The following is a 14,858-nucleotide window of genomic DNA, read 5'->3' as shown; positions in this document are numbered from 1 at the left end:
CCCAAGAATTTCGCAATAAATAAGGTAGGCCTAAAATGGGGGGGGGGGGGGGGGGGGGGGGTACTTTTGGGGAAAGGGAGGATCTTTGGGGGGGGGGGGGGGGGGGAGAATCAGCAGGAGGGTTTAAGTTGGGCCAGCCCTCTAAAGAAGTGGCCCGATGCTCCCGGCCAGGAAAAATAAACCATCTTTTTGCTGGCATTATTTCTAGGAATAACCCAGTTTATGGTGTTCATGGTAAGCTGTGTTGTGCAATGTACTAGTAATGAGTTTTGGTTTTTGGGGGGGAGGGGGGGTTGCTTGCATTGGCATACTTTGCATCTCATTACTGTGTATCTTGAATCTCATGATACTGTAAATGTTATGCAATACACAATAATATACTGTAGTAATATAATATGCACTTTTAACATGTGTTAAGGGGTAAAGTAACACAGTATGGCTGTAATGCATGTTAATAACTACCCCCCCCCCCCAGTTGCATTTAGGAAGCAAGAGTTTTTCCTTCTTTTTGAATTATAACCTAGTTTTGCTTTGTGTGGTTGGATGGAGAGAGGATGATCAGCATATTTGAACAGCAGTAATTTTATAGTGTCCTTTATTCTGTTTTAGTTTTCTGCTTGTCTTGAATGTCGTGGGGTTTTTTTTTTTTTAATGTTCTGTTTTGTACCCTGCCTAAAATAAGGGATGGAGCAGGTAATATATATAAATAAAATAAATGGTGGGTGTTCTGTTACTTTATAGAAAACCTTGCAAGCAGATGCCAATACTGAGCAATTTGTTTGTGAGATGCCAGTGGGGTGCTTAAGCTAACTACATTCTGTTGCTAAGGTTCTTTTTGTTTTCTGTTAAATTTGCCATAGTGAATTTTTGTCTCCGATTTCTATTAACCTGCACACTTGATTTTTGGAAAGGTATAGCTGAGCTTAAAAATTAAGGCCCCCTTTTATCCAGCTGTGCTGTAATACTGACAAAGCCCATTCAAAGTGAATGGGCTTTGTTGGCATTACTGCAGCGGCAGCCGCTAGCTGGCTTCATAAAAGGGGGCCTAACTGATATAAGAATTATTTTTCAACACCCAAATTGATAATAGATTCAGTTGCAGAGCTGGTCAAGTCAAAAAGCCAGGAGGTTTGAGTTCAACATTGCTTTAGTACTAGAAAATCATGCTTGTGAGATTTTCTGTTTTGAAGAATTTTCATGATATCAAAAGGTAGTGCCCAGTATTTACCAGAAAAGCATTATTACTTTGCCACAGTTAAGGGGTGTTGGTGGTGATGAAAGAGAGGTAGTGGGAAAAGATGGTAGTCACAAAATAAAAACCAGAAAAACTACTGAACATATACGGTACAGTCTCAACTATCTGATGTAACTGTCACCAGCCCATTGTCAGATAAGTTGAATAATATGGAAAACAATGGTAGCCCCTCAAACAGTGCATAAACAAAGGCACAGAGTTCCCCATTTTCAAAAATCCTTCTAACAGCACTATAACACATTCTACAGTATGATTGGAGTTCTAAAACATAATCGCTGTGCTATACTGTAAAATAAGACCAATACAGAACTGTAAAAACAGAGTATATACTGTACTGTATACCTAGTAGCAATGCAACTGGTAAACATAAATTATATAATTACTTTGTAAAATTTTGTGATTGTTTTTTGTTTTCATACTTCTCTTCCTTGCTGCAAGGTCGTGCCAGCATCTCAATAACATTACATCAGTAATTGTTGCTTCCTCTTGTTCCACATATGCCAGTGTAACCTCACTTGCCTTGACACCTTTACAATGATTGACTTATACATTTGACTGGTCAGTTTCACTCGAGGTATCCTCAATGGCATCATCTCCATTCTCATTTCCGTTCACCATAGCAATCACATCATTGTCAGTTAGCTTGTCTACCTGCATCCATTCTTGTATGTCATGCTCACAAGTATTTTCACAGCCCGGTATTTTCTGTAACAAAGGAAGGAGATCTTTCTCAGCTGCTCTGTGTTGAGTGTTATGCCCTCATTCATTTTCATTCTCATGAATTAAATTTCTGCATGATTTTTCTAAGGTTGGAGGTTTGACTCATTCCATGACTGAACAATCCAGTAGATAACATCTTTGATGTTCACTTTCTTTAAAACTTCAATCATTCCTTTCCCTTCATCCAGCACACAAACAAGCGTAGTAAGAAGCTTATGATGATATTTTTTTCTTTAAGGCTTCCAGTACGTTGGCTGACACAATGAGGTGACATTGGGAGGCAGAAAAAGCACTCTAATGTCAGCATTTCTCAGTTTGTCCTCGTCAGGATGAGATGGTGCATTATCCAAGAAAAGGATTGCTTTCCCAGGCAGGTTTAAGTTTTCTACTGATCGAACAAATTCCTTAAAAAAAAAAAAAAACAGTTACAGAAAATGTCTTTGTCCAGCCAGGCATTCCTCTGATTCCTATAGCGGGAGCCATAGGAGCCAACTTGGCATCACTTATTACAGATCTTGATCTTGACTTTACCCATTTCATCTATGCTGATGATATTCAGGTTCTGGCACTTTGTAATCCTACTGATTTGATAGCACAGCCTGTATTACTATCTATATTAGAACAGAACTTATCCTGGATCGAGTCCCATAAGGTGAAACTGAATCCTTCCAAAATGAAAGCACTGATTTTTCTCCTGTGGTCCCATGCCTTGTAGTATGACTTGTCTACATCTCTTTGGTAGCCCCATTTCCATTTCTGACTCCTTTAAGGTTTGGGGGTAGTAATTGATGTGATCCTTAATTTTTCAGCCCATATCTCATCCGTGGTCTCTAAATGCTTTTACAGACGTCTGATTCAATCACTCTGTCCCTTTTTAGAACCCAATGTGCCTTGCATCTTCACACGCATTGGTTATCACTAACATTGATTACTGCAATGCACTATTTAATGAATTATAACAAAGAGAACTGAGGCGCTTGCAAATCATACAGAACATTGCAGTTAAATTCCACCTCCCCCCCCCCCCCTCCAATTCTATCCCAATATCTGATACCTTACTCTCCCACCTGGGACTATGCTCTGGAGCTCAACTTCTTCTTACTGTCCCTGCTTTTCAACTGGTGTCTCTTGCTACTTTTAGAAAACAATGTTCTCTGGGTCTGCCCTATGAAACTCTCTCCCCACCAACCTACGTTGTTTATGGTCTTCCTCAGATTTTAAAATAGTTCTCAGGACACATGTTTTCAGACAAATTTATGGGTCCTACGCCTGATTTATCTAGTCCCAGCTTTGCCTTCCATTTTAAGAGCCTGTGATGTTGCAACTCAGCCTGCTGAACCTTTGTTTTTCTTTCTTTGTTTCCTAATGCTATCTCAGTTGCTCTCTCTCTTTATCTCTACCTCTCCTGACCTCCTTTTTCCATTCTCTTTACCTTTCCTATGAATATTGTAGTTCCTTTATCCGTAAATTCTCTAATTTGTGGTTATTGTGAATCACTTTGATGGCATTTGCCTTTGGCAGTATATGAAAAAATAAAGAGAATTAATGGCAACCTCCTCATCCCTCCTGGAGGAACAGCTTCGAGGAGAAATGGATCATAGGATAGTGGGGAGTGCCTCTTCAATTCAGTCATGTTCTAGGGTGGACTAGAACAGTACACTGCTGCCACCACCACTACTCTTGGAGCACAAGAGTATCTTTACGATGAGTGCAGCAGGTTGGGGGCATGGGAGAACAGGACTCCTTTCCCTTTTTTCCGCAGATATAAATTTGGGAGAAAAGTATAGGGTGCAAGGTATAGGGGGTTGCAAAGAAGTGGAGTGCTGTTCAGAGTAGGTGCTCTCAGCTTGAGGTCCTCCCTCTTCTTCACTGGGCCTCAGGTCTATGGCTCTGTGCACCTGATCAACATTTGTGCCTTTATTCCTTGTAGGTACCACAGTACTTCTTTAATGGTTGGCTAGAATGGAAGGGTCTGGGTCATTCAGATTTTATCCCTGACAAGAGTATGCATGGTAGTGAGGCAGGCCAGGATGGCCTTAATACTCATGGAGCCTTTTTGGGATTCACCACTCTGCTCCTCAGGAGCATCCTACAGCTCCCTATAAGCTGGCCTGTGGACTGCTGGAGCAGATCAGTTTGGAAATTCATCTTGGTCTCCTAATTAAGGTCACATCATGTAGGGTGATTGCCTTATAGTATGCAAGTTACAGATTCAAGGCCATTATGTACATGATGATGATCCTGTCCTTGGGTGGAAGGCTCCATCAGGAGATGTTGGGTCTAGGTAGATCCTATGTAGGGGGAGTAGTAGAAAGGAGACCTGAAGTTGTTCATCCCTCTACCTGTTCAGTCATTGTTTGGGTCTGCTCTCAGACTGATGCCGTCTGTGCAGGCCACCTTCTCAATCAGTGGCAGAATAGCTGTTCTGGAGATCAGTTGGCTCCTGTTCCAAAAGCTATGGTCTCAAGTTTGGCTGGTGATAGTTAACAAAAAAAAAAAGCCAAGTTTTATATCTGAAAAGGAGGTGTTCTACTTTGTGCTGGAGGAGGAGTATCCTCACTAGGCTCAAGTGATTGATTTGGTTTGTGTTTTGTTTCAAGATCACACTCTGAGCCCTTTTTAGATCTGTAGACCTTGGAGTTTTGCTCTCTCCCCAAACTTTGCAGGTATAATGTTAGCTAGAGACCTGGACAGGGTGTTTTCTACCACAGGTCCTTGGGTCCTTAAAGGTGGCAGACTGCTTTGTGGAAGAGTTTTCTATTATTTTGGCACCCCACAGAACTTTTTCATTGCAATGTCCAGTAGTCATAGTTCCTGTGTATGGTATTTGGCAGCATGATGCGGAGATGTTCTGCATTCATGGAGTCTGTTCTTTGGAGTCATGGATGCTGGAAGTTGTATGTCTCCATTTCAGGCCCAGCTCTATAACCTACTTCTAGAGACTCCTTTGTGCCATGGGTTGATGAGACCTAGGGACATGGTTTGCATCAAGTTTAGCCTTCGTAGCTGCCTTTCCAGTGCTCTTTCAATTCTGGGATGCCTTGGAGAGGCTCTTGAGCAACACATTCATGGTCACATTCCACTTTCATGGTAGTTGGCATTGGAGCCCCTGGTGTTGCTTATATGTAGAGCTGCTCCTACCTCAAATCTGGTACCTAAATAGAGGTAGGGCCTTGGTTTTTCAGGTTGTAGTTCAAAAACCACATGGCCTATCCTACCAGGATATCATTTGCATTAGTCTACATTTCATTGAGGCTTTGGAGGACCTCTCCTTTATTGATAGGGAGCACTCTTAGATGGGCTAGGCCAGTAAGACTCTGGCTTGAACTGGAAGGGAGGGGGGAGGCATGTTCAGACTACTTTCTGAAAGGGTCCACCTGAACAGGTCCTTTGGTCCTCTTTAGTTGCACAGTGTCACACAGTAGGGAGCCTGCGCTTTGTTTCTTCGTTGAAGAGTCCATGTTCTAAGTCACTAGCATGTGCAGTTAATACTGGAGTTTTGGATTTGTCTCCTCCTCAGGGTGGAATATTGGTGCTTGATCTGGGTGGTCACCTGATTGGCCCCTTTTTGGCTGCTATTCCTGTTTCTCCTTCACAAAGAGGCTTCCAGTGGTGGGTGATTATTGCCAGGTGAGTACTATGCCTGGTGTATTCTTGTCTTTCTCCCACCCTTGGCCTTGCAGCTTTGGTATGTCCCACTTATCTGGGCTGGTCTAGCAGGATAAGGAATATGAAATTTGTTCTTCCCTGCTAATTTCCTTTCTTTGAGTCCGGCTAGACCAGGATCTGCTCTGGAAGACTGCAGTTGGAATGTTTGTCTATTAGTTCAGTCTGTTGGATTGGCTTTGCTAGTTGTCCTCTTGTGCAATTGAGGGGAGTACTTCATTCCTCCAGTTAGTCATCCTTTGGCTGGGTTCTTAATAAAAATTGTATAGTTGAGCTATTGTCCTGATCCTTGGAGCTCTGGGATACACTATTGCTCTGGGCTAAATGGCTGGTTCAGCCTACATACCCATACTCGTGACTATTCTGTATCTAGGAAGTGCTGTCCTCTCTTTGGGCTGAGAGTTGCACCTCCTTGTTGTGTTGGTGTAAAAGGATTAGAGATTGGCAAGTAAACAAATGTTGATATCAGTCAGCCTTGATATTTCTTTATGAAGTTATGAGTTTGCTGCTTAAGATTCTACCGTACAATTGGTTCATGAATTGTGAACTTGATAAGATGGGCAGCAATATCAAGTTGCTGATGCACTGTGTGGACCCATGTTGCTAACCTATGTTGCTGTTCAGTTGTTTCAGATCTGCTTTGTCAATGGAATACTGGCAAGTTCCAGGACTGCACCACCTCTTATCGTGATGATACTGAAATGTCAGTTTCTCTGCCTTCCTCTGCTGGTCAGGAAGGGACACAGTAAACTTGTCTGGACAGATCTAGCAGGACTATAGGACAGGAAATTTAGTATGTAAGAACAAATTTCACCTTTTTCAGTAACAGAGTACTATAAACATATTCTGAGGAATATATTCAAATTTGAGTACTAGTAGAACTTTTTTGAGGATTATTATATTAGTGTTCAGATATATCTGTCCCAAACCATGTAGAATTCTCATAGATACTTCTGGTTTGTTACACAAATCTTCACTTTTCACATAGGTGTGTTTTCTCTTTTAGGTCAACATGATTGTGTCACTGTCATCAACAATTTTTTTCCTCGTGAAAGATTGGACTATTATACTAAGCCTCAAGGACTAGACAAAGATCCAAAGTTGCCAATAAAACTGGCTGGGCCTCTGCATAAAATAATCACAACTACAAATTTACATCCTGTTAAGGTAAAAGAATAGGTTTTTTTTTTTAATGCTTTCGTCTATGTGTTCAGTTTGAAATGGACTACAGTTTCTTTTACAGACATTTTTAAACATGAGTGCAAACATTTTTTTCATGCTTAAATGTTTGATATTTTGGTTCTGATACTACTTGTGGACTTGGGAAAATCACTTAATCCTCCACAGTGGTGTAGCCAGACAGCCAATTTTGGGTGGGCCTGAGCCTAAAGTGGGTGGGCACAAAATTATCTCTGCCCCGCCATACCTCCACCTCAAAAAATAAATACTTTAGCTAATGAGGATCCTCAAGCTCTGTTAGCTGAAGACTTTCTCCGAAGGCAATTAATACCAATCGATCCACCACTTTTCTCTCTTCCCCGCCTCCAGTCCCCGGTCTGGCACCTCTCCCTAGCTCCACCCCATTGACAATTAATACCTTTAATTAAATTTAGATATTAGATATGTATCAAATGTCAAAGAATTTTAGATATTAGATGTGTGTCATATGTCAAAGAATAAAGTGGTTGCTCAAAGCATATACTAACCACAATCGCTCAACTGCAAAACATTATGCACAAATTTGTGCAAAAACACACTCAGAACCTTACTGTATCATAAATATTACATTGGGCAAACCCTAATACACCAATATACCGATACGGAAAATGCAGACCGTCAACAATATGAAACAAGGGATCATACCACAATTATCATGTAGAGCCACTAAACACCTTTTTAGGGTGGATAGTGTTCACAATGAGCTCCTTTTATTAACGACCATATATAGATCCTTCAAGAGGTAGTGTGTCATGATTTAGGCTCTACACCATTTCTGATGATTTGGTGCCACCTCAGTAAGGCCAACACACAATCTCTCCACTGCAAAACACTATACACAAACTTGTGCAAAAACACACTCATAACCTTACCAAACCATAACAGCACTAATTCCAAGGACAGGACAAGCTACAACCTTATGCGTGGAAAGGCAGCACTACAATTACACCGGGCTCTAAAACACCAGTACACAACCTAGTGAAACAAAAAACAAAACAAAACAAAAAAGGCTGCAAATACTACACGCTAGCAGAATACTGCACCTTGATCACACATGAAAAACACATGACACAACAGTGTAGCGTTCTAGAAATGTTAAATAGTAGTAATATGAAGGCAAATTTCTGAACTGGAAAGTTACCTCAAGAAGTCAGACTCAGCATGCAGCAATACTAGAAAAATTGAAACTTACATGCAAAATATCACAGATGCACATTTCCAAAAGCTGACATTCCAATTAATAAATTTGGAATTAAAAAATGTTTTCTACCTTTGTTGTCTGATCATTTAGTTTTTCTATTCGCTTTGGTCCCAGTGTCCTCTGTTTTATGCAGTGTCTTCTTTCTATTTGATATTTTTTCACTCACCATGTCCACCATCCTCCTGTGTCCTTATGTTCTCTCTCCCCCTGCCCTCCCCTCTCCTCATCCATGTCCAGCAATTTCCTCTCTCCCCTCCATCCATCCATCCATGTCCTGATGTCCAGCAATTTCCTGTCTCCCCTCCCCTCCAGCGATCTGTTCTCTCCCCACCCCCGCCCTCCATGTCCAGCGATCTGTTCTCTCCCTCCCCCTGCCGTGATGGCCAGCGATTCTCCCTGCCCTCCCTCAGCTCCCCAACAGCCCTCCGAGTCCTCTCCGTTCCCCCCTCCCCTCCCCTCCATGGTCAGCGATTCTCCCTGCCCTCCCTCAGCTCCCCAACAGCCCTCCGAGTCCTCTCCGTTCTCCCTCCCATCCCATCCATGGTCAGCGATTCTCCCTGCCCTCCCTCACCTCCCCAACAGCCCTCCGAGTCCTCTCCGTTCCCCCCTCCCATCCCATCCATGGTCAGCGATTTCTCCCTGCCCTCCCTCACCTCCCCAACAGCCCTCCGAGTCCTCTCCGTTCCCCCCTCCCCTCCCCAACAGCCCTCCGAGTCCTCTTCGTTCCCCCCTCCCCTCCCATCTGTGGTCAACGATTCTCCCTGCCCTCTCTCACCTCCCCAACAGCCCGAGTTCTCTCCATCCATCCCCCCCCCCCCCCCCCCGCGTGCACACGAGTGTGTTGAACCTGTCCTTTTTCTTTCAGTAGCAGCGAGCGACGTGAAGGCACTGCAAGTTCGCCAGCTTCAAGTTCTCCCTTCCCTGTCTTCACACAGCGTCCGACCCACCTTCGCAGAAACAGGAAATACATCATCGTAAAGGCGGGACGGACACTGTGTGAAGAGGAAAGGCCGCCGAGAACTTGAAGTAGTGTCTTCACGTCGCTCGCTGCTACTGAAAAGAAAAAGGACAGGTTCAACGCTCTTGCGTGGAGGGGGGGAACGGAGTGGAGGAGGAGCGGTGGAGGGCTGCCGGTCGGGCTGAGGGGGGGGAAGGAGGAGCGCCAAGCAAGGCCTCTTAGAGCGCAAGGCCCTGTCACCCGCACCGCCCTAAGACCGGCTCGACTCAGGTGCACCATTCCTGGTTAGGCCTTGGGGTTAAGTGGGTGGGCCTGGGCCCACCCAGGCCCACCCGTGGCTACGCCCCTGAGTCTGACCAGGCTGGATTTATCCAAGTCGGCAGACAATGGATAATTTTACGAGTGCTCAATTTAATATCGGTGGCCCAGAGAGAAAAAGATTCCATCTATGTTGATAGCGATTGACACTGAAAAAGCATTTGATTGCGTTCACTGGACTTTGTTTGCAGTACTTAAAAAGGTGGGTGTGGAGCTAGATTTTATACAAACCCTCTATGCAAACCCAGAGGCCCGAATTAAACTACACTAATAGCTTTAAATTAGGTAGGGGCACCTGACAAGGCTGTCCTTTATCACCGATTCTATTTGCTGTGGTGATGGAGTCCTTTTCTCAGAGGTTTAGGGAGTCCATAGATATCGGGGTATAGAAGTAGATCATCATCATACATAAAATTTTGTTTGCAGGTGACATTATTTTATCATTTTCTAAACTGCACATATCCCCTTACCTGTTCTTCTGCATGAAATGAAGCTTTGCGGATCAGTTTCTGGGTTTAATGCTAATCTGGATAAAACTGAGGCATTCAATAATATTATCACAGGGGCAGAGTTGGTACAAACAAAGGAAAATTTTCCCTTTAAATGGGTTCGTTCACATCTGAAATATTTGGGAGTTACGATTTCCAATTATCTTATGTCACATTTTTATCTCGGTTATAAGCCTTGGTTAAGAAATTATAGGAGGATCTGAGGGACTGGGCCAAGAGCACTTTTTTGTTTCAGGGGAGGCTGGTTATTGTAAAAATGAATGTTACCTCGGTTAATGTATCTGTTCCAGGTCCTTCCAGTCCCTATCAATGGGAAGACACTTGGCCTTTACCAGTATATGATTCAGGGTTTTATTGGTGGGGAGAGAAGGCTTACCCCACTGTTTACTAAACTGTGTGGCAATGCTGACACAGCCCATTCAAAGTGAAAAATGCAGTACAAAAACTTTTGGAGTAGGGTGGTCTGCCTTCCAGCAATACCTGAACTCAGTGTTCAATACTAAATGCGTTGGTATGAACCTAATGCTGAACATGGTCTAGTGTTGTAATGTCTGTACTTCTTATTATGTCCTTGGTTGCATGGAAGAAAGGGGGAGGGGGGGCTGTTGGGTGTAATCTGACAGACGAGAGAGATTATACTTTGTTACTCTGAGATTAATAAACCTTACAAGTTAAAAACAAACAGAAAAAAACTTGGGAGTCTGAGGAACTTGGGCCATCAATGCTCCCTTTAGACAGAGTTAGGTTTGTTTCCATTTCTTCAGGATTTATCCCTGAGAAAAACAGTTCCATATCATCATGCTGATCAATCCATAGACTGGTGGGTTGTGTCCATCTACCAGCAGGTGGAGATAGAGAGCAATCCTTTTGCCTCCCTATATGTGGTCATGTGCTGCCGGAAACTCCCTCCCCCCCAGTATGTTCTCTATCTCAGCAGGTGGTGGTCACACACAGCAGCAGCTCTGGCTAGGTCTCCAAGCCTAATTTTTAGGTTTTGTTGAGTACCTGGGGTTGAGGGCTCTTCTTGAGCAAGTGCAAACCTGGTGGCGCCAGGTCCCTCCTTTTCTCCCCCCTCCCGCTGGCTCCGTTAAAAAAAAAAAAAAAATTTTGGACGTCCTTAAAGGCGTTTATTTCGACGTTTATTTAAACGTTTATTGCAGCTACTCACTGGGACACCAGGTCGTTACAGCTCGGAGCGAGAAGCAGGTAATTTTTACCTTTTTATAGCGGGCAGGGGGTTCCCCGATCGATCTCCACGTGGCCTATGGCGTCGGAGGGCGAGGGCGCGAAGAATCGCTCCCCGGACCGCGTGTGCGCTTCTAGCTGGGATGCGGGGGTCTTAAAATCTGATTCGCCCTTGTTGGGTGTCAGTTCGGAGGCCGGTCAGTCTCCCGGGTCTTCCTCTGGTGCGGCGGTTTTTCCCGCCATAAACGCCCATCCCCCGCTGCTCGCCTCCGCCATCTTGGCGAACGGGAGGCCTTTCTTTGGCCTACCGTGGATTCTTTAATCACTGCGGTGACTAAGAAAACGGCGTTGCCGGTGGAAGGTGGCACGGCCCTAAAGGACGCCCAAGACAGAAGATTGGAGGCGGCCTTAAGGTCGTCCTTCGAGGCGGCTGCCTTAAGTTTGCAGGCCTCAGTTTGCGGCTCCTATGTGGCCAGGGCGTGCCTGACGATTGTGCAGCGGGCTTCCCCCTCGGATCCTTCCTTGAGGGCTGATTGGCCGGCCCTGGAATCGGGCTTGGCTTATTTGGCAGACTTACTGTATGATGTCTTGAGAGCCTCGGCTAAAGGTATGGCTCAGACAGTCTCTGCGCGGCGGTGGCTTTGGCTGAAACATTGGTCTGCTGACCACGCCTCTAAGTCCCGCCTGGCTAAGTTGCCTTTTAAAGGCAAGCTGCTCTTTGGGGTCGAGCTGGACAAAATCGTGACCGATCTCGGCACGTCTAAGGGCAAGAGGTTACCAGAGGTCAGGGCTTGGGCCAGTGCTCGCCCCGGTATCTCCAGAGGACGGTTTCAGGAAGCCCGTCTGTACCGCCCGGGCAAGTCGGGCTCCTCTGCCCCCTCTTCCTTCAAGAGGAACTTCTCCCCCAAGCAGCATTCCTTTCGCAGAGACCGCCGTCCCGGAGGTGCGCCCTCCGGTCCTCCCCCAGGGTCTCGTACCCAATGACGGGGTCCTGGTCCATGGCCCAGTGCAGATTGGAGGACGCCTGTCCTCGTTTCTGGGCGAGTGGACCAGAGTAACTTCAGACGCTTGGGTGCTGGAAGTCATCAGAGACGGCTACAAGCTAGAGTTCTGCCAACCCTTAAGAGACGGGTTTGTACTCTCTACCTGCAAGTCTCCGGTCAAAGCTGTGGCAGTGCAGCAGACCTTGGACAATCTGATCCGCCTGGGTGCGGTCATTCCGGTGCCAGAAAATCAGCTTGGCAAGGGACGTTACTCCATTTACTTTGTGGTACCAAAGAAAGGAGGTTCTGTACGGCCTATCCTCGACCTCAAAGGGGTCAATCGGGCCTTGAAAGTTCGGCACTTTCGCATGGAGACTCTGCGCTCTGTTATAGCGGCAGTGAAGGCAGGGGAGTTCCTGGCATCCTTGGACATCAAGGAAGCGTACTTGCATATTCCCATCTGGCCTCCTCATCAACGCTTTCTGCGTTTTGCAGTCCTGGGCCGACACTTCCAGTTCAGAGCCCTCCCGTTCGGGTTGGCTACTGCTCCGCGGACCTTCTCCAAAGTAATGGTGGTCATTGCGGCCTTCCTGCGAAAGGAAGGAGTACAAGTCCATCCTTATCTGGACGACTGGTTGATCCGAGCCCCCTCTTATGCAGAGTGCGGCAAAGCTGTGGACCGGGTGATTGCTCTTTTGAGCTCCCTGGGGTGGATCATCAACTGGGAGAAAAGCCAGCTGCGCCCGACTCAGTCCCTGGAGTATCTGGGAGTTCGATTCGACACCCAAGTGGGCAGAGTGTTCCTGCCGGACAATCGGATTGTCAAACTTCAGGCTCAGGTGGACCAGTTCCTAGTAGCCTCTCCGCTTCGGGCTTGGGACTATGTGCAGCTGTTGGGCTCTATGACGGCCACGATGGAAGTAGTGCCCTGGGCCAGGGCTCATATGAGACCACTACAACACTCTCTGCTGCAGCGCTGGACTCCTGTGTCGGAGGATTATGCTGTGCGCCTTCCCTTGGACCCAGCAGTGCGCAAGGCGCTGAGCTGGTGGCTGAAGACAGACAAGTTGTCTGCGGGGATGCCTCTTGTGACCCCGGAGTGGATTGTCGTCACAACGGACGCCTCTTTGACGAGCTGGGGAGCCCACTGCTTGGGAAGGACAGCGCAGGGGCTCTGGAGCCATTCGGTTGGCGCTTTTGGAGTTCCTCCCGGTACTGGCGTTGAAGCCAGTACGGGTCCTGTCGGACAATGCCACGGCTGTGGCCTATGTCAACCGCCAGGGAGGTACCAAGAGCGCCCCTCTAGCCAAGGAAGCCATGAATCTATGCCAGTGGGCGGAAGCGAACCTGGAACAGCTGTCAGCTGCCCACATTGCCGGAGTCATGAATGTCAAGGCGGACTTTCTCAGTCGCCATACCTTGGATCCCGGAGAGCGGCAGTTATCGGCTCAGGCGTTCTTGGACATCACGAAGCGCTGGGGCCAGCCGAGCCTAGATCTGATGGCGTCATCGGCCAATTGCCAAGTGCCGCGCTTTTTCAGCAGAGGACGGGACCCTCGATCTCTGGGAGTAGATGCTCTTCTCCAACAGTGGCCGACACAAGAGCTTCTCTATGTGTTCCCGCCCTGGCCCATGTTGGGCAGGGTACTAGACCGGGTGGCAAAGCATCCGGGCCGGATAATCCTGGTGGGTCCGGACTGGCCCAGACGTCCCTGGTATGCGGACTTGATCAGGCTCTCAGTGGACGAGTTTCCGGCAGCACATGACCACATATAGGGAGGCAAAAGGATTGCTCTCTATCTCCAACTGCTGGTAGATGGACACAACCCACCAGTCTATGGATTGATCAGCTATGATTAATGGAAAGAAAATTATCAGGTATGATACATAATTTTACCTTAAATTGGCAATTTATCCAACTTTAATCTTGTAGAATCTAGGATTGTTGCTTCATCCAGAAATATCTTGTTCTCTCTCAGCCTGGATGTTGAGGGGAATGTGATTTGTGCCTTTGGTTTCTTGAGTAGCAGAGTGTCTCAGATCTGTCTGACGTTTAGAATGAAGTCCATCAGGAGATCTTATGTCTTTATGTGAAGGCTTGCCACCTGGTGTGAGGGCAAGGCCCCTGTTCCCATCTCTTGCCACCTATAAAATATGCTTGAATATGTTTATGTTCTTTAGTCTGACCTCAAAATGTACTCTGTAAGGGTTCATCTTAGTAAAACTAGTGCTTTTTACCAACATATAGATCAACTGGGGGGGAAGGGGTCTTTGGCATTGCACCAGGAGTGGTATTGAGCAGACTGGATGAGCCTTATGGATTTTATCTGCCATCATATTTTTTTTTCTATTAAGCTCCATTTCTATATGGGCCCTGGCTATCAAATGCATGCAAAATTTGTTTGTTGACTTTCCATCAGGCTTTTTGCACTGTCATGGAACATCTCTTAACCAACTGATATAGCTGCTTTCAAGCTATGTGACTTTTGTTAGCTCCCGACCAGACAGATGGCATTTTTGGTGGCAATTATGTCAGTCTGCAGAAACATTGAGTTGCGGGTCCTAGTGACATCCATCCTATATGTTCCAGTTATTTTCTGAAGACATCAGTTTTTCTCTCCCAAGATATTCTGGAGTAGGGAAGGAAGGAGAGAAATTGACAAATCAGGATATGTATTCTGGACTATGCAAACTATATTTGATATTTTCTTTTTTATAAAGTGTAGTAACATGTTGGCAGAAAAACCAGGCTGCCCATTCAATGTATTCCTTGTTTCCTGTATATACCAAGGGTACATACCAGCTGCCAATCATAGTGATTGCCTGCCTATAGGATATTGTTCCT

The 14,858-nt window shown here is 45.9% G+C and overlaps 1 protein-coding gene across 1 annotated transcript in view; it reads left to right on the top strand.

The window, feature by feature from the left end:
- The window catches only part of LOC115469072 (ankyrin repeat and MYND domain-containing protein 2-like), a 93,658-nt gene that overhangs the window by 40,418 nt on the left and 38,382 nt on the right, over window positions 1-14,858 (top strand). Inside the window, exon 5 of the mRNA XM_030201358.1 lies at window positions 6,648-6,808. Within this exon, the coding sequence (XP_030057218.1) occupies window positions 6,648-6,808 (161 nt within the window). The remainder of the gene's footprint in view (window positions 1-6,647; window positions 6,809-14,858) is intronic.

The sequence above is a fragment of the Microcaecilia unicolor genome, chromosome 1 (assembly GCF_901765095.1).
Source record: "Microcaecilia unicolor chromosome 1, aMicUni1.1, whole genome shotgun sequence".
In the NCBI taxonomy this organism is placed as follows: domain Eukaryota; kingdom Metazoa; phylum Chordata; class Amphibia; order Gymnophiona; family Siphonopidae; genus Microcaecilia; species Microcaecilia unicolor.
Note: the sequence above shows the minus strand (reverse complement) of the source record. Positions and strands in the feature narration are given on the sequence as shown.